Source organism: Dromiciops gliroides, chromosome 6, assembly GCF_019393635.1.
Source record: "Dromiciops gliroides isolate mDroGli1 chromosome 6, mDroGli1.pri, whole genome shotgun sequence".
NCBI classification, from domain to species: Eukaryota; Metazoa; Chordata; class Mammalia; order Microbiotheria; family Microbiotheriidae; genus Dromiciops; species Dromiciops gliroides.
In genome coordinates, this window is record NC_057866.1 from 227,139,640 (window position 1) to 227,157,969 (window position 18,330).

An 18,330-nucleotide genomic window follows, 5' to 3' on the forward strand; every position below is an offset into this window, starting at 1 on the left:
GGGTATCATTTTGGCATCCTCTTTTCCTTGGGCTATCTTCAAAGGAATCCAATGAAGTTTTATCAGCTTGTCCCACTTTGCTTGAAGGATGAAGGGTAAAGACATTCTAGAAAGACAAGAAAATGACAGTTCTTTCACAGTATATTCTAAAGAATGCTTAAAAATATTAAATTTGTATCATTGGGGCCTCCTTTGCCCTTCCTTTTAAAAAACATAATGAGAAACAAAAACTAATGAAAAGTCATTGATTTGGGAATTACAGCTGCATCACTTAATATGATTAAATTATTAGATTTGATTTGCAAGATTTTGGTAGTTTCCTCAAGAATTTTTCTACCAACCCACTGGACCTAAATAATTGGAAATATGTACAAATATTACTTCATTCAGTATGAACTTTGCATGGCATATCTTTTGTAAGTGAGTTCTGGAAGGGGAGGGGGAGTGAGAATGAGGTGATGAAAGGAATGCTTCATAGAATCAAGTGACCATTAAATCTTTCCTTATTGATAAGATCTAGACTTGAGTATTTTGTTCTAATGCTAAGGTCAAATATTCAGGGTTAAAAAAAATCCATAATTTTGTAAGCAAGATGAAATGAAATGCCTGGTTACATGGTTTATTGGAATTGGTGGGTTAGACAAAATATTATATGTATGATATTTCTGAAAATGAAATCTTAAATTCAGTATTTTTGGCATGGCATATGATTTCATGATAAAATATAGCTGCTGAGCAGAACTGCCTATGTGTTTGAAGTCTTTCTCATGCTCATGTCTTTACAATCAATACTAATTGTAGTGGGTCGTTGGAGGAAAAACATTTGTGGGTAATCTTGATGTGAGCTGAATTTGGGGTCAAATTGATCGTGAGTCATTCCAAAAGAATTACATGACTCAGTGACTCAGTTTACCAAGTTTTATTGCAATGCTGTGAATGATCACAGGGAGAGAACCAGAAAAGTGGAAAGGTATCTCTCGAATAGTGAAAGAAAAGACAGTTATATTCATCATATAGATAAATTGATTTATCATTCTCATTATAATAATCTCCACCTTGGGGAGGTACAAGGGAGGGCCTGTTCTACCCATTGTAATATTCTCCACCTTTGGGAGGTACAGGGGAGGGCTTATCCTAATTTGGAGTTCCTAGGGTCCTAAGCCAACCCCCGAGGCAGGTACCTTTTTCAGTGGAGGTGTGTTTTGGGGGTTTATATGTCATAAGGTGAATCTGGGGCCAAATTTGGCCTTTTCTGTGCATGTCTCTGTTTTCCATGACTAGTTTCCCATTTTCATTAGAATTTCTATACCCTTGTCTTGTGTCTTATTGTTATATGGCCTGACCCTTTATGGTCCTGTTATGGGTACTGATCACTGTGGGTATGATAACCTAGCATCCTGACTTGTAAGTTATCTATTAACTGGGGTCTAACTCCCTTTTGGAGCTAATATCTGAATTAGAGCTTGGACCTTAGGTTTTTCTATTAACCCCTTCTTTGCCCCCTACATCAATCTTATATATAGACTCCTGGTTTGGCCAATTTTGTAAATTTCAAGAAGTCAAACATTGCTTCCTCTAACCCATTTATTACAATCATAATCAGATTCCCTCTTTTATCTGAATTCTCCTTAGTATATCTCAATTAATTCTCATTTCCATTGTAAAGTCAGATTTTTGAGATGTGCTATAATTTTTATTCGGTATCTCTACAATTGTGTGAACTGATTTTCTTTTTTTTGTCTTCTTTTTCTTCACAGGTCCTCCTGTAAGTATATTCGATACATTTTGGCTCTTCTACATTAATCTGGATCGTGTCTGTCTAAACATTGTTAGAACATCACTGTGGTTCAACAGGTCGTATTTCAATTAGAGGAAAGGTAGTGCCTTTTCTTTAAAACAATGTCTCTGGAACAGCTGAGCAGTTGCTTAAATGCATATCATTGGGGACAGTCTTTAAGCACAGTTTTGTTGGAGCAACCTTATAAGTAGTATTTTGGAACCAAATAATCTGTAAGTATTCTCACAGTTTTTCATTGCTTCCTTCATTTTTCAAAGTGTTACTTTTTTGTTTGAGCTCCATTGCCAATAACTCTCAGCCCTGGAATTCCGTGTTTTCTTTTTCATAGAAATCTCAGAGCTCATTTCATCTGTTTAAACTTGTATCTGAAATATTTGCATTTGCTAGTCTACCAAATCGAGATAACAATGTGATCATGAAAATGATATCCCCTGGAGGCCCTGTCCAATACTCCCTCCTAAGGCAAAATTCCCTTGAAGTAAGTTGGAGTTTTGCCTGCATAAAGACTACAGGCCTCTGAGAGTTTTTCTTGCTTTTTTCTCTCACTTGGGTAGGTCAGAATTGTATAGTTTCCATTCTGTTTTCCACTCATTGGAATGGATTATCTTGTCCCCTTTGCATGGGATGTGTTTTTGACTAATATCCTGGATATTTGCTGCCTGACACACTGGGCATTGGGTATTTACAGTAGCAACAAGAGTTGGCCTTGAGATACTTTCACATCCCCCAAAGCTTGTTTGCTGCGCTGTTCACTGAGCACACATTGGCAACTCATCTAACAGGATGACTTGGTCCGGAGAGAGCAGGAGGCTTAGTGTATACTAGTTTTCTTTATTCAGAGGAAATGTTGGCTTCCCAAATATCTTTTGCAGTCTTCCTGGAAAATTCAGGGATGAAACATAAATCATGAGAATGATTTCTGTTCTGTAACTGACTTTTAGCTTTCCTTTAATGCAGGCAGATGGTATGCCCTGGGTCTGTAAGTGTTTCCTCCTAGGCTTCAACTTTATACCTCGGCAGTTTATACTAGAAACAAACCACTCTTGCCCAGAGAGAACCCTGGAGAGCCCAGCTTGAACAGAGGGTTCAAGACTTCCTTTCGGGGCCTCCTTTTGCAGCCCAAGGGATCCTTAAATCCCAGTGCTTTTCCATGGTTACTTACAGATTTCTAGAATTCAGGTTTGGTTCTCGACACTGCAGGCAGTTGCTAATCTCATTTCCTTCAGATTGATCCCAGGCATAAAGATTTCCATTGTTCATCTTACATAACATTTCTTTATCCATCATAACCCTTCTGAAACATGACTCAGACTTATTGCCACGTATTTATACACACCATGGATTAAATCGCATCCCCTAAATCATAACAAATATCTAAAGTAAAGGCTGGATCTACCACACTTAACTTACAGTGTATCTATCTTAGTCTGACATCTGTGTTTTCAGACTTCGGTTGTATTTTCAAATCATATTATTAGCTGAAATCAATAGTTTTTTTGTGGCTGAGAGAAAATTAGTGTCATTCATTTAGCAAGATTTAAAAAGAATATTGATTATTCTCTCTTAAAAGAGAGCCTCACTACAAGAAATTTAGGCATGAGGTGAAATGATCTCATACATGAAAAAGTGCTTTGGCTAGTTTCTTAATTACAATTGTAATTCCTAATTACAAAACACCTTGGATGGAGTACCCAGTGATTGAGTTCTGGTTCATAGCAAAAAAATGGGAGAGGAAGATTCTGATTTTATTTCTTCTTTAAGGTGATCTATAGAATGGCAGTTATTTTCATTTGTATCTCTCACTCCCTACCCCCAAAGAAAATCAATGAGATCTATCATCACTATCAGCACTACTTCTGCCACAATCAAAGCAACTTACAAAGTGTCCATGTGTACTTTTGGGGATTCTCAACATAGGCAAACCAGAGAGGAATAGATCTTATCATAGGTGATCATAGAACTAAATCAGAAAGGGACCTCAGAGGCCACCTGGTCCAGTTCTTTCATTTTCTGGATAAAGAAATTGAGGGCCAGGAAAGTTAAGTGACTCATCTAAGGTCACACAAATAAGCCAGCACATAAGATGCCTAATGAATAATGGATTGGTAAATTTCAGAGAGTTTCATTCCTAGAAAAGATAGTAAACGTTTTTAACTTTGGGTGTCACGGATGTTTATTCGTTGGGTTTGAATTTTAGAAAATTCATTTGGGGTGTGACCTGCTTCCCCTCATTTGTTTGTTTTTTTTTCAATTCTCATTTCTAATGCTTCTCCCGGGAAAATTAACAACTCTTGTCATCATTATATTTTCATTTAAAAATACTTGGGAAATGACAGGACATGTGGATACAAATACAGCTAGCTCTGTGTGTTGTTTCAAATGTTTCCTTTATTCAATTTGAACATTTTTGTATATTGAGATAATTGTTTGATCATTTTAATTCTAAACCCAACTGGTATTGGATCCCACATGTCCATTTACTCCTTAGGAAGCTATTCTGCTTGCATTTTGGGACTTTTGTGCCTGATGTATTCCATTTAGTTTGGTTGCTTAGCTCTATGCATTTTGAGAAAAGTAAATTGCTACCACAGGGGTCTTAGCAGTTGACCACAAAAGACTATAATGGGGCAATTTTATGGTAATGTATGTAATTTAGAGTTAGGCAATTATCAGCTGCTCTTTCTAACTTTCCTTCACACAAATGTAATATACAACAAAATACTGTTCCAAAGGATTTGATGCAAGCATTTAGATTATCCGGTTTGGACACTACAATGATATTTGATACAATGATATTTGCCTGACCATCATGTTGCCTCATTTCAGAGTCAGTTAAGATAGAATTCCTACTTTTAGAGATGCCTTTACAACTAAGCAGTATGAGTTTCTTGGAGATACAAATAATGGATCAAACTTTAAAAAAATGCTATCCATCATGGGTTAAAAATGGGGTCAGTTTCTCCATAAGCTTTGACCTTGTGTAGAGTTAATAGTACCTTGCTGCCATATTTTTCAAAGGAAGTTTTATACTCATTTTCACAAATAAGGGAAAGAAGCAAGTCCTGGGAGTTTAGCCATAAAAGAGACAGGAGCCTTGTTGCTGTTGATATTTTGATTCCTATCAGTCTTCCAAGTTATATTGCCATAGGAGACTGACAGCAATAGGATGTTATTGTTGCTAGTGTTGAACACTCTGAGGTGTGAAATAGGACTCTTTTGTACAGTCTGTTCTGCCCTATGTACCATCAACAATTGTCAACTTGATTGAATTGTAGACTCTTGCTGACAGATGTAAGAAGCAGAAGAAATGGCCAGGCTATGGGTACAAAGCTGTTTTGGTCAATGTGGCAGTTGAATTAGGAATGCTCTTCCTTCCCTCTCTCTACACACATACACACACACACACACACACACACACACACACACACACACACACCTCTCTGTAAAACCATTAAGTTAAAGACTTCTCATTATTGCATTTCTCTGAATCAAAAAAAAGTTGGTTCACAATTCAGAAGCAGACACTTTCAAATTTTAGGATTTTATTGAGTAAAGAAGGTTGTAAGCAGCTAGGTGGCCCAGTGTTTGGAGGCCTGGTCCTTGGAGCCAGAAAGACTCATTTTCCTGAATTAAAATCTGACTTTAGACAATTTACTTGCTGCTTGATCCTGGGCAAGTCATTTAACCCTGTTTGCCTCAGTTTCCTTACCTGTGAAATGAGCTACAAAAGGAAATGGCAAACCATTTCAATACCTCTGCCAAGAAAACCTTCAGTGAGGTCATGAAGAGTCAGACATGACTGAACAACAAGAAAAGAAGGTTATGTGTTCTTTCTTCCCTTCTTCATGTTATTCATAATATCCTGCTCTATCTTATATAGTTTCTAGTTTTCACTAAGAATTTTCTGTGTTATCTATTATCTGACTTTGCTAAGCATTAAGATCAAAACAAGTTGGAGATGAAAAGGACTTTGGTGCTCAATCCTTATATTATGGATGAGGAAACTGAGGACCAGGGAGATGATCACTTTCTTTAACTTACACAGGAAGTCACTAGCAAATTCAGAATTCAGTCCCAAAGTCCGTGCCTCCAAATCCAGAGCCCTTGACACTATATTATTTGACACTTCGTCTTATGGAATAGAGAATTGTGTCCCTCGGAGCCACCAGCCCTGTTCAACCTCAAGGAAGATTAGAATTGCTTTCTGTGACAAGAGCTCTGGACATGGAAAGGACCTTAGAAGCTGAATTCTTCGTTGTACAGAGAAAACAATTTATATAATTCTGTTAGCACTTTGCAACATATTTTACAAATATTATCTCATTTAATTATAGCACCTTGTGGTTAGGTACTATCATAATACCCATTTTTTTGAGGAAACCAAGGCACAGAGAGGTTAAGTGACTTACTTGCCCAGGGTCATATAGCCATTGTCTGAATCAATCTTCAGACTCAAGTCTTCTTGAATCTCAGTCCTGAGCTCTATCTATTGAGCTACCTAGCTTCCTGAGGCCTTTCTCAGACACAGCCTATCTCCTGGTACTGGAGCAGACATAGTGAAGATATGGTAGTTTAATGTTTATTAGATAAAAAACTGACTGTTGGGATCTGTGATGTTGGGTAGTGATGATGAAGAATGTGTCTTTGCATAAAGAGAATATTTTATGAAGTTGGTTCATACTCTGAGAGCAATGATGTGCTGGCAAATGTTTGGCAAATGTTTAACAACTAATTCCCTGGGGGGAAAAGTACAAATAGCACACTTTTAAGTTTAATCTGAATTGTTAACATTTTCTTCCATTACTTTCTTGTCTAGAAATCAACAAAACATTAAATCAAGCCCAAATTTGTAGTGTTTGCCAATTTCTTAGGTATACATCAGTTCTCATGAGTTGGTTTGGCTTGGCTCCAACTCACCTCTCACTGAAAGTATGGGTAGACCATAATCTAAGGAAACAGAATATTTTTATAGATATATAATGAGTTGTATTGTATGAAATGACTACCATGTAGAAGCTACTGAACTTGGAAGAAGGTAGAAAATCATTGTGGATTAGGGAAGGGGGACCAAGGAGGAATTTCATTCTTAGTAGATTTGCCTTTATTGTACCAAGTATTACTGCTTATTTTAAGGACACCTGTTGGTTCACAGAAGTGGGATTTGCAAAGCCATTCTATACAATGCTCCTCCATCAGCTATATGATGATTTTATACATTATCTGCTACATAATTAGCCAACATTTACATAGCTCTTTAAGGTTTAGAAAGCACTTTACAAATATTATCTCATTGGATCCTCACAATTCTAGGATGACAGTGCTATTATTATCTTTATTTTACAGATGAAGTTGAGGCATACAGAGATTAGATGACTTGTCCAGAGTCACACTTAGCAAGTGAGGCCGAATTTGAACCCAGGCCTTTGTAACTTCAGATTTAGTGTTCTATCTACTGTGCCACCCAGAAAACTCATGACTTTCAACAAGACACTAAAGTTTCCAGATAAATTCAGATACCATGGCAAGAGAAAGACAGAGGATTGGTGTTGGGGAGGCAGACTAGGGAATGAATTCATGTGAATCCATTTAGGTCCATGGTTATAACAGCATGACCACCAGGTGTCATGGAAGAGCTAGATCAATCACTTAAGGACTCCCCTATCTAGGCACATTCTCTGGAAATAAAAGTTAACAAGAGAGAGTGAACTTCCGGAGCAAAATCCATAGAAAAGCATGCTGAAATCACTTTACAAACAAGGACAGCTTGTAAGGTATGAAGGAGAGAGCTGCTGTGCCAAGACAGGAGTGGAACCCAACCCCCACAATTGTGCTGACACAGATCCAGGCCCAGGAAGGCCTCGTCAGAAAAAGAGACCCCAAGAGCCTCTCAATCACTGTCTGGTGAGAGGGCTGAGCCCTCAGCAGGGGGGAGATTACAAGGGTCTCTGCTGGTGCTGAGGCAGAACTTGGGTTTTTCACTCCTGCTGAGAACCAGGAGGTAGGCTTGAGTAGCAGTGGTCCAGGTAGGGGAAGGGTAAAGGCTTTTTGGAGCTGACAACCACAACACAACAAAGCTGGTTGATTAGCAAGTTGGCCTGGGGTCATCTATGGACCAGGGAACACACCAGGTGAGTGAAGAACCTGCCCCTCTTTAAATCATACTACCTGGGACTTCTGAAGCTTGGGATACTGCAGCCTGGAAAAAGTGCCCCACTTTAAGGAGCTGAAAGGCAAATAAAAGAAAGGCAAGATGAGCAGACAGAGAAAGGTGAGGAAGTAAAGTTTCTTTAGTGACAAGGAAGATCGAGGTGCACCCTCAGGGGAAGATGTCAACATCAGGGTCTCTATATCTAAAGCTTCCAAGAAAAATATGAATTAGTCTCAGGCCATAGAGGCACTCAAAAAGGACTTTGAAGATAAAGCTAGAGAGGTCGAGGAAAAAATGGAAAGAGAAATGAAGGTGATGCAGGAAAGACATGAGAAAAAAGTCAACATCTTGAAAAGTCAAATTGGCCAAATGGAAAAGGAGGTACAAAAGATCTCTGATGAAAAAAATTGCCAAAGAATTAGGATTGAACAAATGGAAACTAGTGACTTTATGAAGAAGATAGAGATAATAGAGTAAATATCATGGGGAAGGGAATAGGATGGAGGGAAACAGTTAACAATAGTAATTGTGAAAAAGAGAAAAGGGGGAAAAATTGTTCAAAAATATTTATAGCAACTCTTTGTGGTGGCTAATAACTGGAAATTAAAGGAATGACTGAAGAAGCTGTGGCATATGATTGTAATGGAGTGTTATTGTGCTGTGAGAAGTGACAGGCAGGATGATTTCAGAGAAATCTGGAGAGACTCATAAGTACTGATATATGGTGAAGTGAGTGTAGCTGGGAGGTCACTGTGCACAGTGACAGCACTATTTTTCTATGAGCAATTGTGAATGACTTGACTACTCTCAGCAATGCAATGATCCAAGACAATCCCAAGGGACTAATAATAAAGCATGCTGTTTACTCCCAGAGAAAGAACTGATATTGACTGAACACAAACTTTAAAAAAGTGCACTTGTGGATTGTTTTTATATAACCTATGTCAGATTGGTTGCTATCTTGTGGAGGGGGGAGGAAAGGGAGGGAGGGAGAAAATTTTGGAACTCTAAATCTTATGAAAATGAATGTTGAAAACTACTTTTACTTGTAACTGGAAAAAATAAAATAAATGGAAGAGAGAGAGAGAGAGAGAGAGAGAGAGAGAGAGAGAGAGAGAGAGAGAGAGAGAACTTCAGAACTTCCTGATAAATGACATCTCCAATTTTTTTTGTCTCTTCCATTAGGATCATTTTGCAGTGATCCTGGCTGACCTGTCAGTGTAGAAAGTGCTGGGCTCTACCACCTCGCTGCTAAAAAGCCACATGACTTTGCTACTATTCAGATAACATTTGATTTGTAGTCTCAGATGAAGCTGAAAGGTAGAAGTCCAGGAATGAGGATCCTGAATTTTTCTCCATGGATGTATGGAGACTCCACAAATTCAGATGAATGGTGAGGTTTGAGTTTTAAAAAATGATGCGACACTGGCATCTCAGAGAAGCCTGAACGCCCCAGTACTGTATCATTACAATTTTCATGTGACAGACTCTTGGATTCCATTTGGGAACATACGTTTCTAAATATGTGTGCAGCATGTTCCAATTCATTCAGAAACAGGAAGTGCCGAGGACTTCCTTTAAGGGAGAGGCAGGCATACTTACCTACAGGGGCATCCCCAGGGAGATGGAGAGCCCTTCTCTTCATGTCACATTTTTATAAGTGGGGAAGTCTTGTGAAATAAACATCAAGGGAAGTCTTGAAAGGAAAAAAAAGCCTAAAGGGAAATTTAAAGAAGGCCACGTGCAGGCTTGTAAGGGAGGCCGAGGTCATTGTTGCCAAGAGGCCAGCTGGTCTGAGTTCTGCATTCTGCCCATGTGGTCTGAGGGCTGGTGGTGAAGTTTATGGGCTGAATACTTCAGGTTTTTACATCAACTAGCAACACGGCACTCGTGAAGTGTTGGCTCTGGGGTGATCATGCTGATAAGCTAGCTGGTGAATAAGCATTTATGAAACACCTACCATGTGCCAGGCCCTGTGCTAAGTTCAGAGTAGGCAAAAGATAGTCTCTCTTGCTTCCTGCTCTCAAAGTGCTAACAGTCTAACTTGGTAGATTATATTCAAACAACTTTGTAGAATCCTCGACTTCCCACGTTTGCTGCTGGAGACCCAGTCCCCCAGCTCCTGGTGCCTCTTGTCCCCGCTACTTTTCATCTACTTTCTTTTTTTTTTTCTTTCTTTTTTTTTTTTTAGTGAGGCAATTGGGGTTAAGTGACTTGCCCAGGGTCAAACAGCTAGTAAGTGTTAAGTGTCTGAGGCTGGATTTGAACTCAGGTCCTCCTGAATCCAGGGCCAGTGCTCTATCCACTGTGCCACCTAGCTGCCCTTCATCTACTTTCTATAATTTGTATATCCCTTTTTAGTTACCTGTGAAGTAACTGTTAGACCACAAGATCCTGGAGGGCAGAAACTGTTCATTGCTTTTTCTTGCTTAGCACAGTTCTTGGCACATAGTCACAGTTTAATAAATGCTTTTTTATTGATGTTCTAGAACCAGTCATTTCATTCATTCAGTTTTTAAAAGTGCTTTTCTAAACTGGAAGCTCAAAACTTTTAGGAGATTGGCCTCATAGGAGAATTTTGCGTGTTGGGGAAGGGGCAGAAAGGATAAACCAAAGAAAATGGTTATTTGAGTGGAATGGGTCATTTGTTGAAAAGAGAAGGTATTTATTTCACTGTGTGGTGTGAGCAGGGCATGGAAACAAGTATGTACTGAAAGAGAGCTGGCTTCCTTCTAGATGAGAGTTACAAGTGCCATGTGGCAGCCACATTCGCTAAAGAGAACCTTCTCACTTTCAAAGCCCCTTTCCTGTTCTTTGTTTGAACACCTCTTTATCTCTTCTAATAGCCAATCCTCCCCTACAGATGAGGTCTCAAGTCATTCTTCCCAATCCTGCCAATTTGGGCAAGATTCTTAGCTGTTGCCCCTTCCTCTACCAGACGGTGCAGTCGGCCTAGAGGACGTCTGGAGATGTTGCCAGGTGTCTCTGCCTGTGGCTTTCCCACGCTGGCAGGCCTGGTGGAGGTAGCAGGGTCTTCAGATTGCTTATACACAACACACTGGCTGCCCTCTGGGAAATGAGCTTGGCCCCTTGGAGATCCTCCCTGGGTGGATTATTACAGGCAATGCTGTCTGGTCTGGCTTTTCGTGATTCTAAAATGGAAGAATAGGGGGCGGCTAGGTGGCGCAGTGGATAAAGTGCCGGCCCTGGATTCAGGAGTATCTAAGTTCAAATCTGGCTTCAGACACTTGACACTTACTAGCTGTGTGACCCTGGGCAAGTCACTTAACCCCCATTGCTCCACACACACAAAAAAAGAATAGATGACTGCCGTCCTGCAGAAACTCTCTGCCCTGTGCCAGAGAGCTGGAGTCAAGGCTGCCCAGGCTCTCTGGGTGAGCTGCTTCCCATCTTTCCCAGGCACAGCAAGCTCCTCCTAATACAAACATACAGGAAGCTTTAGTTCGGTGTCAGTTAATAAGCATTTATTTAGTGCCTGCTGTGTACCAGACACTGTTCTAAGCATTGAGGAGACAAAGAAAGCAGAAGACAGTCTGTTCTCTGCAAACTCCTACTCCAGTTTATTTACTCATCCAAAGATAAATATTTTAATTGAAAACACTAATTTGGGATTAAAAGAAGTAAGGAGAATATTCCAGGCAGATATTGATTTGCAAACCAAGACAATATCAAAGTCTTTTTCCTTGGGTACTAAATAAATTATTCATCCTGAGAGCTCCTCGATCTGTGACGTTTTTGGCTCAAGGAAATTCCCTCGACTATTAAAAGTTGGCATTTTCTCTGAAATTTATAGTGGGGAAGCTGAGTAGTGCAGAGGATAGAGCACTGGCCCTGAAGTTGGGAGGACCTGAGTTCAAATCTCACCTCAGATACTTCCTAGCTGTGTGACCCTGGGCAAGTCACTTAACCCTAATAGCCTTAAAACATCTAGGGCCATCTCTAGTCATCCTGATGTATCTTGCCACTGGACCCAGTTGGGTTGGGAGGAGAGAGGTTGGTGACCTTGCATAGCCCTCCCTCGCTTAAATCCAAGTCAGTGCAAGTCACGGCATCACCCGAATGCTATGATCCTCTTTGAGAATGAAGGACAAACAAAAATAACTAATAGTTGTAGAAAATTTCATGGGATGGAGGGCAGGCCACTGATGAAGTAAAATACTAGCCTAGGATCACCCAGCCAGAATGTGTCAGAGTGAGGACTGATTTTGTGCAAGGCAGAAACACACATGAGAGCATCATTTGGAAGCTCTGCCCCACCCTACTTCAGGTTTGCCATTTGTAAAATCACTACTGTACATTTTTATAGTTAAAATAGAGGATAAATGAGATAATCAATGTGAAAAGATTTCCTTGTTCTTCCAAACTAGTTACTTCAAATTCCCATGAATGCCTTTTGCAGGAAATTATCATAGATTGAAGGTCCAGAGGGATGATTGAATTCTAGCCAAAACCATGTTGTAGGAGGGCAAATAGAGCAGACAGATGTAGCTCTTATTCTTAGTCAGTGGTTTCTACTGTGATAAAAATTATTTGTGGTAAAGATTAATATTGCAGTTTTAGCTGAATCATTTGGGAGGGCGCACACCTGGCCCACCCTAAAGTTATATATGCTACTGAAGTCAGAAGGAGAACTCTCCATAGGCAGCTTTTGAAGGACCTCCCCTTTTGGGGGAGGGGAGATTGAACACTCCCTGAAGGGAGACAGGCTGCTTTCAGAACGCTAGGCGTCTTCCAGAACTCGGTCTTTTTCCTTCTTGGCCCTTGCGCTGGTGGCATGTTCACTCTCTGTCTGGTGACTCCCCTTGCAGTGGCATGTTAGCTCTTCTGGTGGCACGAGCAACTGTAGACTTTCAGGTTTGGAGAGTTAATTATGGAAAACCCTAAATCCACAGGTTTAATGAGTTTTGTTTAGGGGATTATGTTTTTTAAAAAAGGGTTATTGAAACCTATTGCTTGATTTATGAATGGACATATTGAATATTAAGTCTTGCTGATTGAAGTTTTATTTCTTTTTTGATAAATTGATTATCATTTTAAGTATCTGTTATTGTCATACTAGATAGAGAATTCATGTATAAGATGATGTGTTTACTTGCTCAAAGAAGATTATGTAATATTGTCTAATATTATCAGCTATTTACATTCATTTATCATTTATATGTCATTATACTCTGGGTATGGTTTGGAATTATTGTATATATTACAAGTATGTCCTCAGTTATGCAGCATAACACGCATTTTTATCATCATACTGTCTTTGGTGAAATTAATGTGAGATTTATGAATTATGGAAATTTATCATTTCAGAGACTAACTGCTCTTACAGTGAGTTTGATGCAGGCCCTGGAGAGAATATATGTACAACAGGAGGAGAGATGGGTACACGTAAGTCCATGGTTTGCTTACGATGGCGACTATGTAGACCACAGTTGCTGGACATAGTCCAGTTTCTTCCTTTCTCCCTCCTAAAAATTTTCTTTTTCTTTCACTCAGTCTGATGGCATGGTCAGAATCCATCCACCTATGGCCTAGCACAATTGCTGAATGGCTCGGGAACCATGAGATATGGTATGGTAACCTTTCCATAACATTTTCAGATGTCATGGACACATTACTAAATTTGGCTTTGATCTAGACACATGGTGGTAAGAAGTGTTATAGATTGCATAACTACCTCAACCCTGTATTATATAAAGGAGGGGAATGTAATGGGATGTATTAATTTGATCATTGACAATGCTATGCTAAGGATTAGTAAAAATCCAGCAGTTCAACAGCTAAAGAAGTGAATCCAGCTTTCCAGACCAGAGTCCAGTTTTCTCCTGATGACATCTTACCACTCCAAGAAGACAAGAGCTCAGAGACTTTAAATGAACAGTTTTGTTTTGTTGTTTTTTCCTTCTGTTGTTATATACACTATCTGTAACATGTACTCTCTGCAGAGGTTCTCCCTCTGCAAGGCCAGTGTCAAAGCATCAGTTCATGAGGGACCACCCTCTGGACAAAACTTTTCTCTCTACCTTTTATATATTGATATTAACATATTGTTTGCTAGCATAGGGTATTATATTCTGGTATTTTTGGCTGTTTCGTTGGCAAACCCATATGAGTTCTCCAAAGAAACAAAGGGGGGGGAATGTGGTAAAAATTATTTGTGGTAAAGATTAATATTGCAGTTTTAGCTGAATCATTTGGGAGGGGCCACACCTGACCCACCCTGAGGTTACGTATGCTACTGAGGTCAGAAGGAGAACTCTCCATAGGCAGCTTTTGAAGGACCTCCCCTTTTGGGGGAGGGGAGATTGAACACTCCCTGAAGGGAGGCAGGCTGCTTCCAGAACACTAGGTGTCTTCCGGAACTCGGTCTTTTTCCTTCTTGGCTCTTGCACTGGTGGCGTGTTCACTCTCTGTCTGGCGACTCCCCTTGCAGTGGCATGTTAGCTCTTCTGGTGGCACGAGCAACTGTAGACTTTCAGGTTTGGTTAGTTAATTATGGAAAACCCTAAATTCCTTTGAACTAGCTTAATTGGGAACAGTCTGGACAGTGAATAGGTTAAGCTTAGAGTTAAGAATATTTATCTGTATTTCTATTTTCCTGTTTCCTTATCTTTGATTTTTATTAGTTTCACCTTTGTTGTTTAATTAATTCCCAAGTAATAAAATCTGATCCTTTTGTGGACTAAAGCTTAAAGGCTCCTTTCTTATTGGCCTGGGAGAAATATCTAAAAAGGGCAGTTCAAAGTGGAGGGAGAACCTAAAAGGTCCCTCATATTTCCAGGACCCCAATATTAAGGTGAGTCACCCAAATAATGCTCCATATATCAAATTTCGGCCCTCACACTACTTTGATCTGAAGTACAAGTGGGGCAGAACCAGAATGGCTGCTTACTCCAGTTGGGATCTATAGTGATAGGATTAGGCTAGAGTTTCAGGAGATGGGAGCAGCAAATCCATGAAACTTACTGTTGCTTACATAGCAAAGTCTCTCAAGTATCTTCAGTCAGTCTGGGCAGATGTGGCCCTTTCCGCAAGAGGTCTGAGGAGGTATGTGGAAGGCAGAAATAGACAGAGTGACTAATGTGTCCATAGGTGGTAATCAAAGGAATGTCCATCTTCTATGTGCATTCTTATCTGACTTTCTTCTGACTTAATGAGTGCATGAGGATTTGCTGACCCTGGGCTGGTGCATTTGTAAAGGATACTGGCTACCTTTGATTCCTTCTGAGTATAGAATAGTGTAAGCCCACTTGTATGTGGACCACTCATAGGCACTGTTGCTTAGTCAGAACTAGTTATGTCCTTCTTGAACCTTACGGGTGTATGTCTGAAAAATCAGAACTAAAGCAACCCAAATGACTCTATCAGAGTCTGACACAAGCCCTTGATTTGTATCATTTGTTTTAATGATAGTAAATCATAACTACTTAAGTTTATTGTAAGGAGCTGTCTCTCCCTTCCTTGAATCCATAATCCAACTAGACTATGCTTTATAGCCAATGGTTTCCATAATACTAATGTACGTTGTGGTGGATAAGCACTGCCCAGTGTTCAAAGACACTAAGGATGTTTACTAAGAAGTATTGTGAATATGATATTATGAATATCCCAAGGAAATACTCATTGTGGAAATCACGGACTTAGGAAAAAATTACTGTGGATGTATCAAGAAAGCCACATTGAAAATCATTGACATTATGAAGGAACTTGAAGGAAAGATTTTTTGGTGACATTTCACATATAACATGAGTGACTCAAAGGTCATGTTATTCTCTCATGAGCAGTTAAAGCATTTAATATTCTTCAGCAACATAGCAGTTATATAGTACTCTGTTTCTTTGTTCTTCCAAAGTAATTTTGTCAAATTCCTGTGACTATTGTAGTTCATTTCTGATTCTCTATATTTAACAAAGTTGACCAGTACTTTGTCTATTAGTCTTAATCAATTTGAATTAGGTTCTGGACTACAATGAGGGAAATTAATTCCCTTTCTCTAATCACTAAATACTTTCATCATTTAAGGGAGTGTAAGGACCTCAAATTGTAGAGTCCAAATTATTTCTGTTTCTCCCAAAATGTTCTTTACTTTACTAAATTTAATTAGTCTGTAATAATCAACCAGCCCTCTGCCACAGTCTTAAAATCTTTTCATAGGTTTTTCTTCACCATCTGCCTTCCTCTTTATCCTAAGAGTTGACAGTTTAATTAGCTTTCATGTGGATGGCCACGCTTTTTAAGACTTGGATTTCTATTTTTTTCTTGCCTCTGCAGCATTGTTTAAGTTGCAAATAATATGTTGGCTAAAACAAAAAGTCCTAGTATATACAATTTTGGTCTTGGAAAGGTCCTCCTCTGTAAAGTGGGGGAATTGGGCTAAATAGCTTCTGAAGTCTCCCTTCAAACTTTAAATCTATGATCCTATGATTATATGATGAATTATTGAAGATATTCACTTGGTACAATTAGTTAAAACATAATGCTTATGACATGAAGGCTTAATTTCTTTATAGTTCTATTATTTGTATTGTTTCATGACCATAGGTTACCTGCACAAACTCAGGAGTCATCTTAGAAATAGAGTGATTGAGAGAGTATGATTATAGAAAGATTATAAAATCACATTAGGACAGTAATTCAGTTGCCATCTATTCCAGCCCCATATACAAAATGAATTCCAACTCTTATGTACTTAACAAGAGATCACTGAATGTTTCCTTGAAGAACTCCAAGACTGTCCATTTCATTTTTGTACAACTCCAGTGTTAAGGAAGTTTTTCTTAACAATGAATGTAAAGGTGCCTCTTTGGGACTTTCACCCATTATTCCTGCTTCTGCACTTTGAGCTCAAGTGAACAAATCCCTTTTCATAGGAAAGTCACTTGTTTTTTTGTTTTTTAGAGTTATCCTTTACTATCTGTACTCATAGTAAGGTAGCTGGTCAGGGTGTCTGCTGTCTCCTCTCCCAGCCTGCTACCTCCAGACCTCAAGTTATTTATCATCCCATATTATCAGGAATATTCTGATTCAGAAAAGTTAATGGCCACCCCATCCTTTGTGACACATTTTTATTTCTTCTTAGTATGAAATAAATAATAAATTTGGTGTCAATGATGCTATACTGCACAGGTGCAACCTTTCACAAACATAGTAGAATCTTGATCTCAAAATTACAGCTCTAAAGAACAATTTTTTACTTTGTATGTAATTATGCCATGGAACTCCTTCTGGAAGCTTCTGTTAGTTATATCTGCATTAGAGCACTCTTCTGAGAATAGAATTATAATCACTCAGGAGACCTGAGCTGCCCAAAGTCCATGGATTTTTATAGAGTACATGAAAGGCATAGTTTTATGTTCAGATATATAGTTTCATTCATCCATAGTGGACACAGTACTCTGTCTCTTGACTTGGATTTGTGGGAATTGTTGCATCTTGCTTCCTTCCAGAAAAAAGCACTATTAATAAACAATTGGCACACAATTTCATACCTTTTCACAGATAGAATGAGGATTGGAAAAGCAACCAAGGTAATTTATTGCCTTTCTGTTGTATGAGCTGAATGTATGTCTTTCATTATATGTAGCCTTCCATTTAGGTTGCTAATCAACACTAAAGTTACGTGTGTGTGTGTGTGTGTGTATGTGTGTGTGTGTGTGTGTGTGTGTGTGTGTGTGTGTGTGTGAGAGAGAGAGAGAGAGAGAGAGAGAGAGAGAGAGAGAGAGGAGCTGATTAGGCTATGGTTTTCTTTCAGGTAGCTGGTCCATGAGCCATTCCTCCCTCTATACCTCATAGCAAATACCAAATCACCAGTTTTCAAAGTGTGATGCTGTGGTCCCTGAGTCCCTTTCAGGGGCTCCATTAGGTCAAAACTAATAGTACTGATAGTTTAAGTTCTAATATGGTTAATATTGATAGATAAAAGTAAAACAAAACAAAACAAAAGTTTTTAGGGGTAATCAAATTTTAAAAGTTGTAAAAGAGGTCCTGAGACAGAAGAGTTTAAATAATTCCACTTTCTGTTTTCTGCCTCAATTATCTGGACTTCAGAATCCCCTCCATTCCTAGCCCTTACTTTGCACATTATAAGTACTTTTCTAATTGTTGTAACTTCTCCCTTAAGTGTAAAAAGTGAGATTTCCATTGTGTGACTGTGGATAAATCTCTAGACCTGTCAGACCTTTAATCCCTCATCAACAAAACAAAGAAGGGGTGGGCAGGTGTTGTTTCCTTTTTTAGTCCTGTCAGACTTGTCTCATTTGGGGTTTTCTTGGCAAAGGTTCTGGAATGGTTTGCTATTTCTTCTCCTCTATTTCCTTCTCCAGTTCATTTTGCAGTTAATGAAACTGAGGCAAACAGGGTTAAGTGA

The 18,330-nt window shown here is 39.1% G+C and overlaps 1 protein-coding gene across 1 annotated transcript in view; it reads left to right on the forward strand.

Annotated features, from left to right (window-relative positions):
• Positions 1-18,330, forward strand: part of COL25A1 (collagen type XXV alpha 1 chain) — a 604,312-nt gene that overhangs the window by 318,021 nt on the left and 267,961 nt on the right. The window contains 1 exon segment of the mRNA XM_043971186.1: positions 1,758-1,765. Within this exon segment, the coding sequence (XP_043827121.1) occupies positions 1,758-1,765 (8 nt within the window).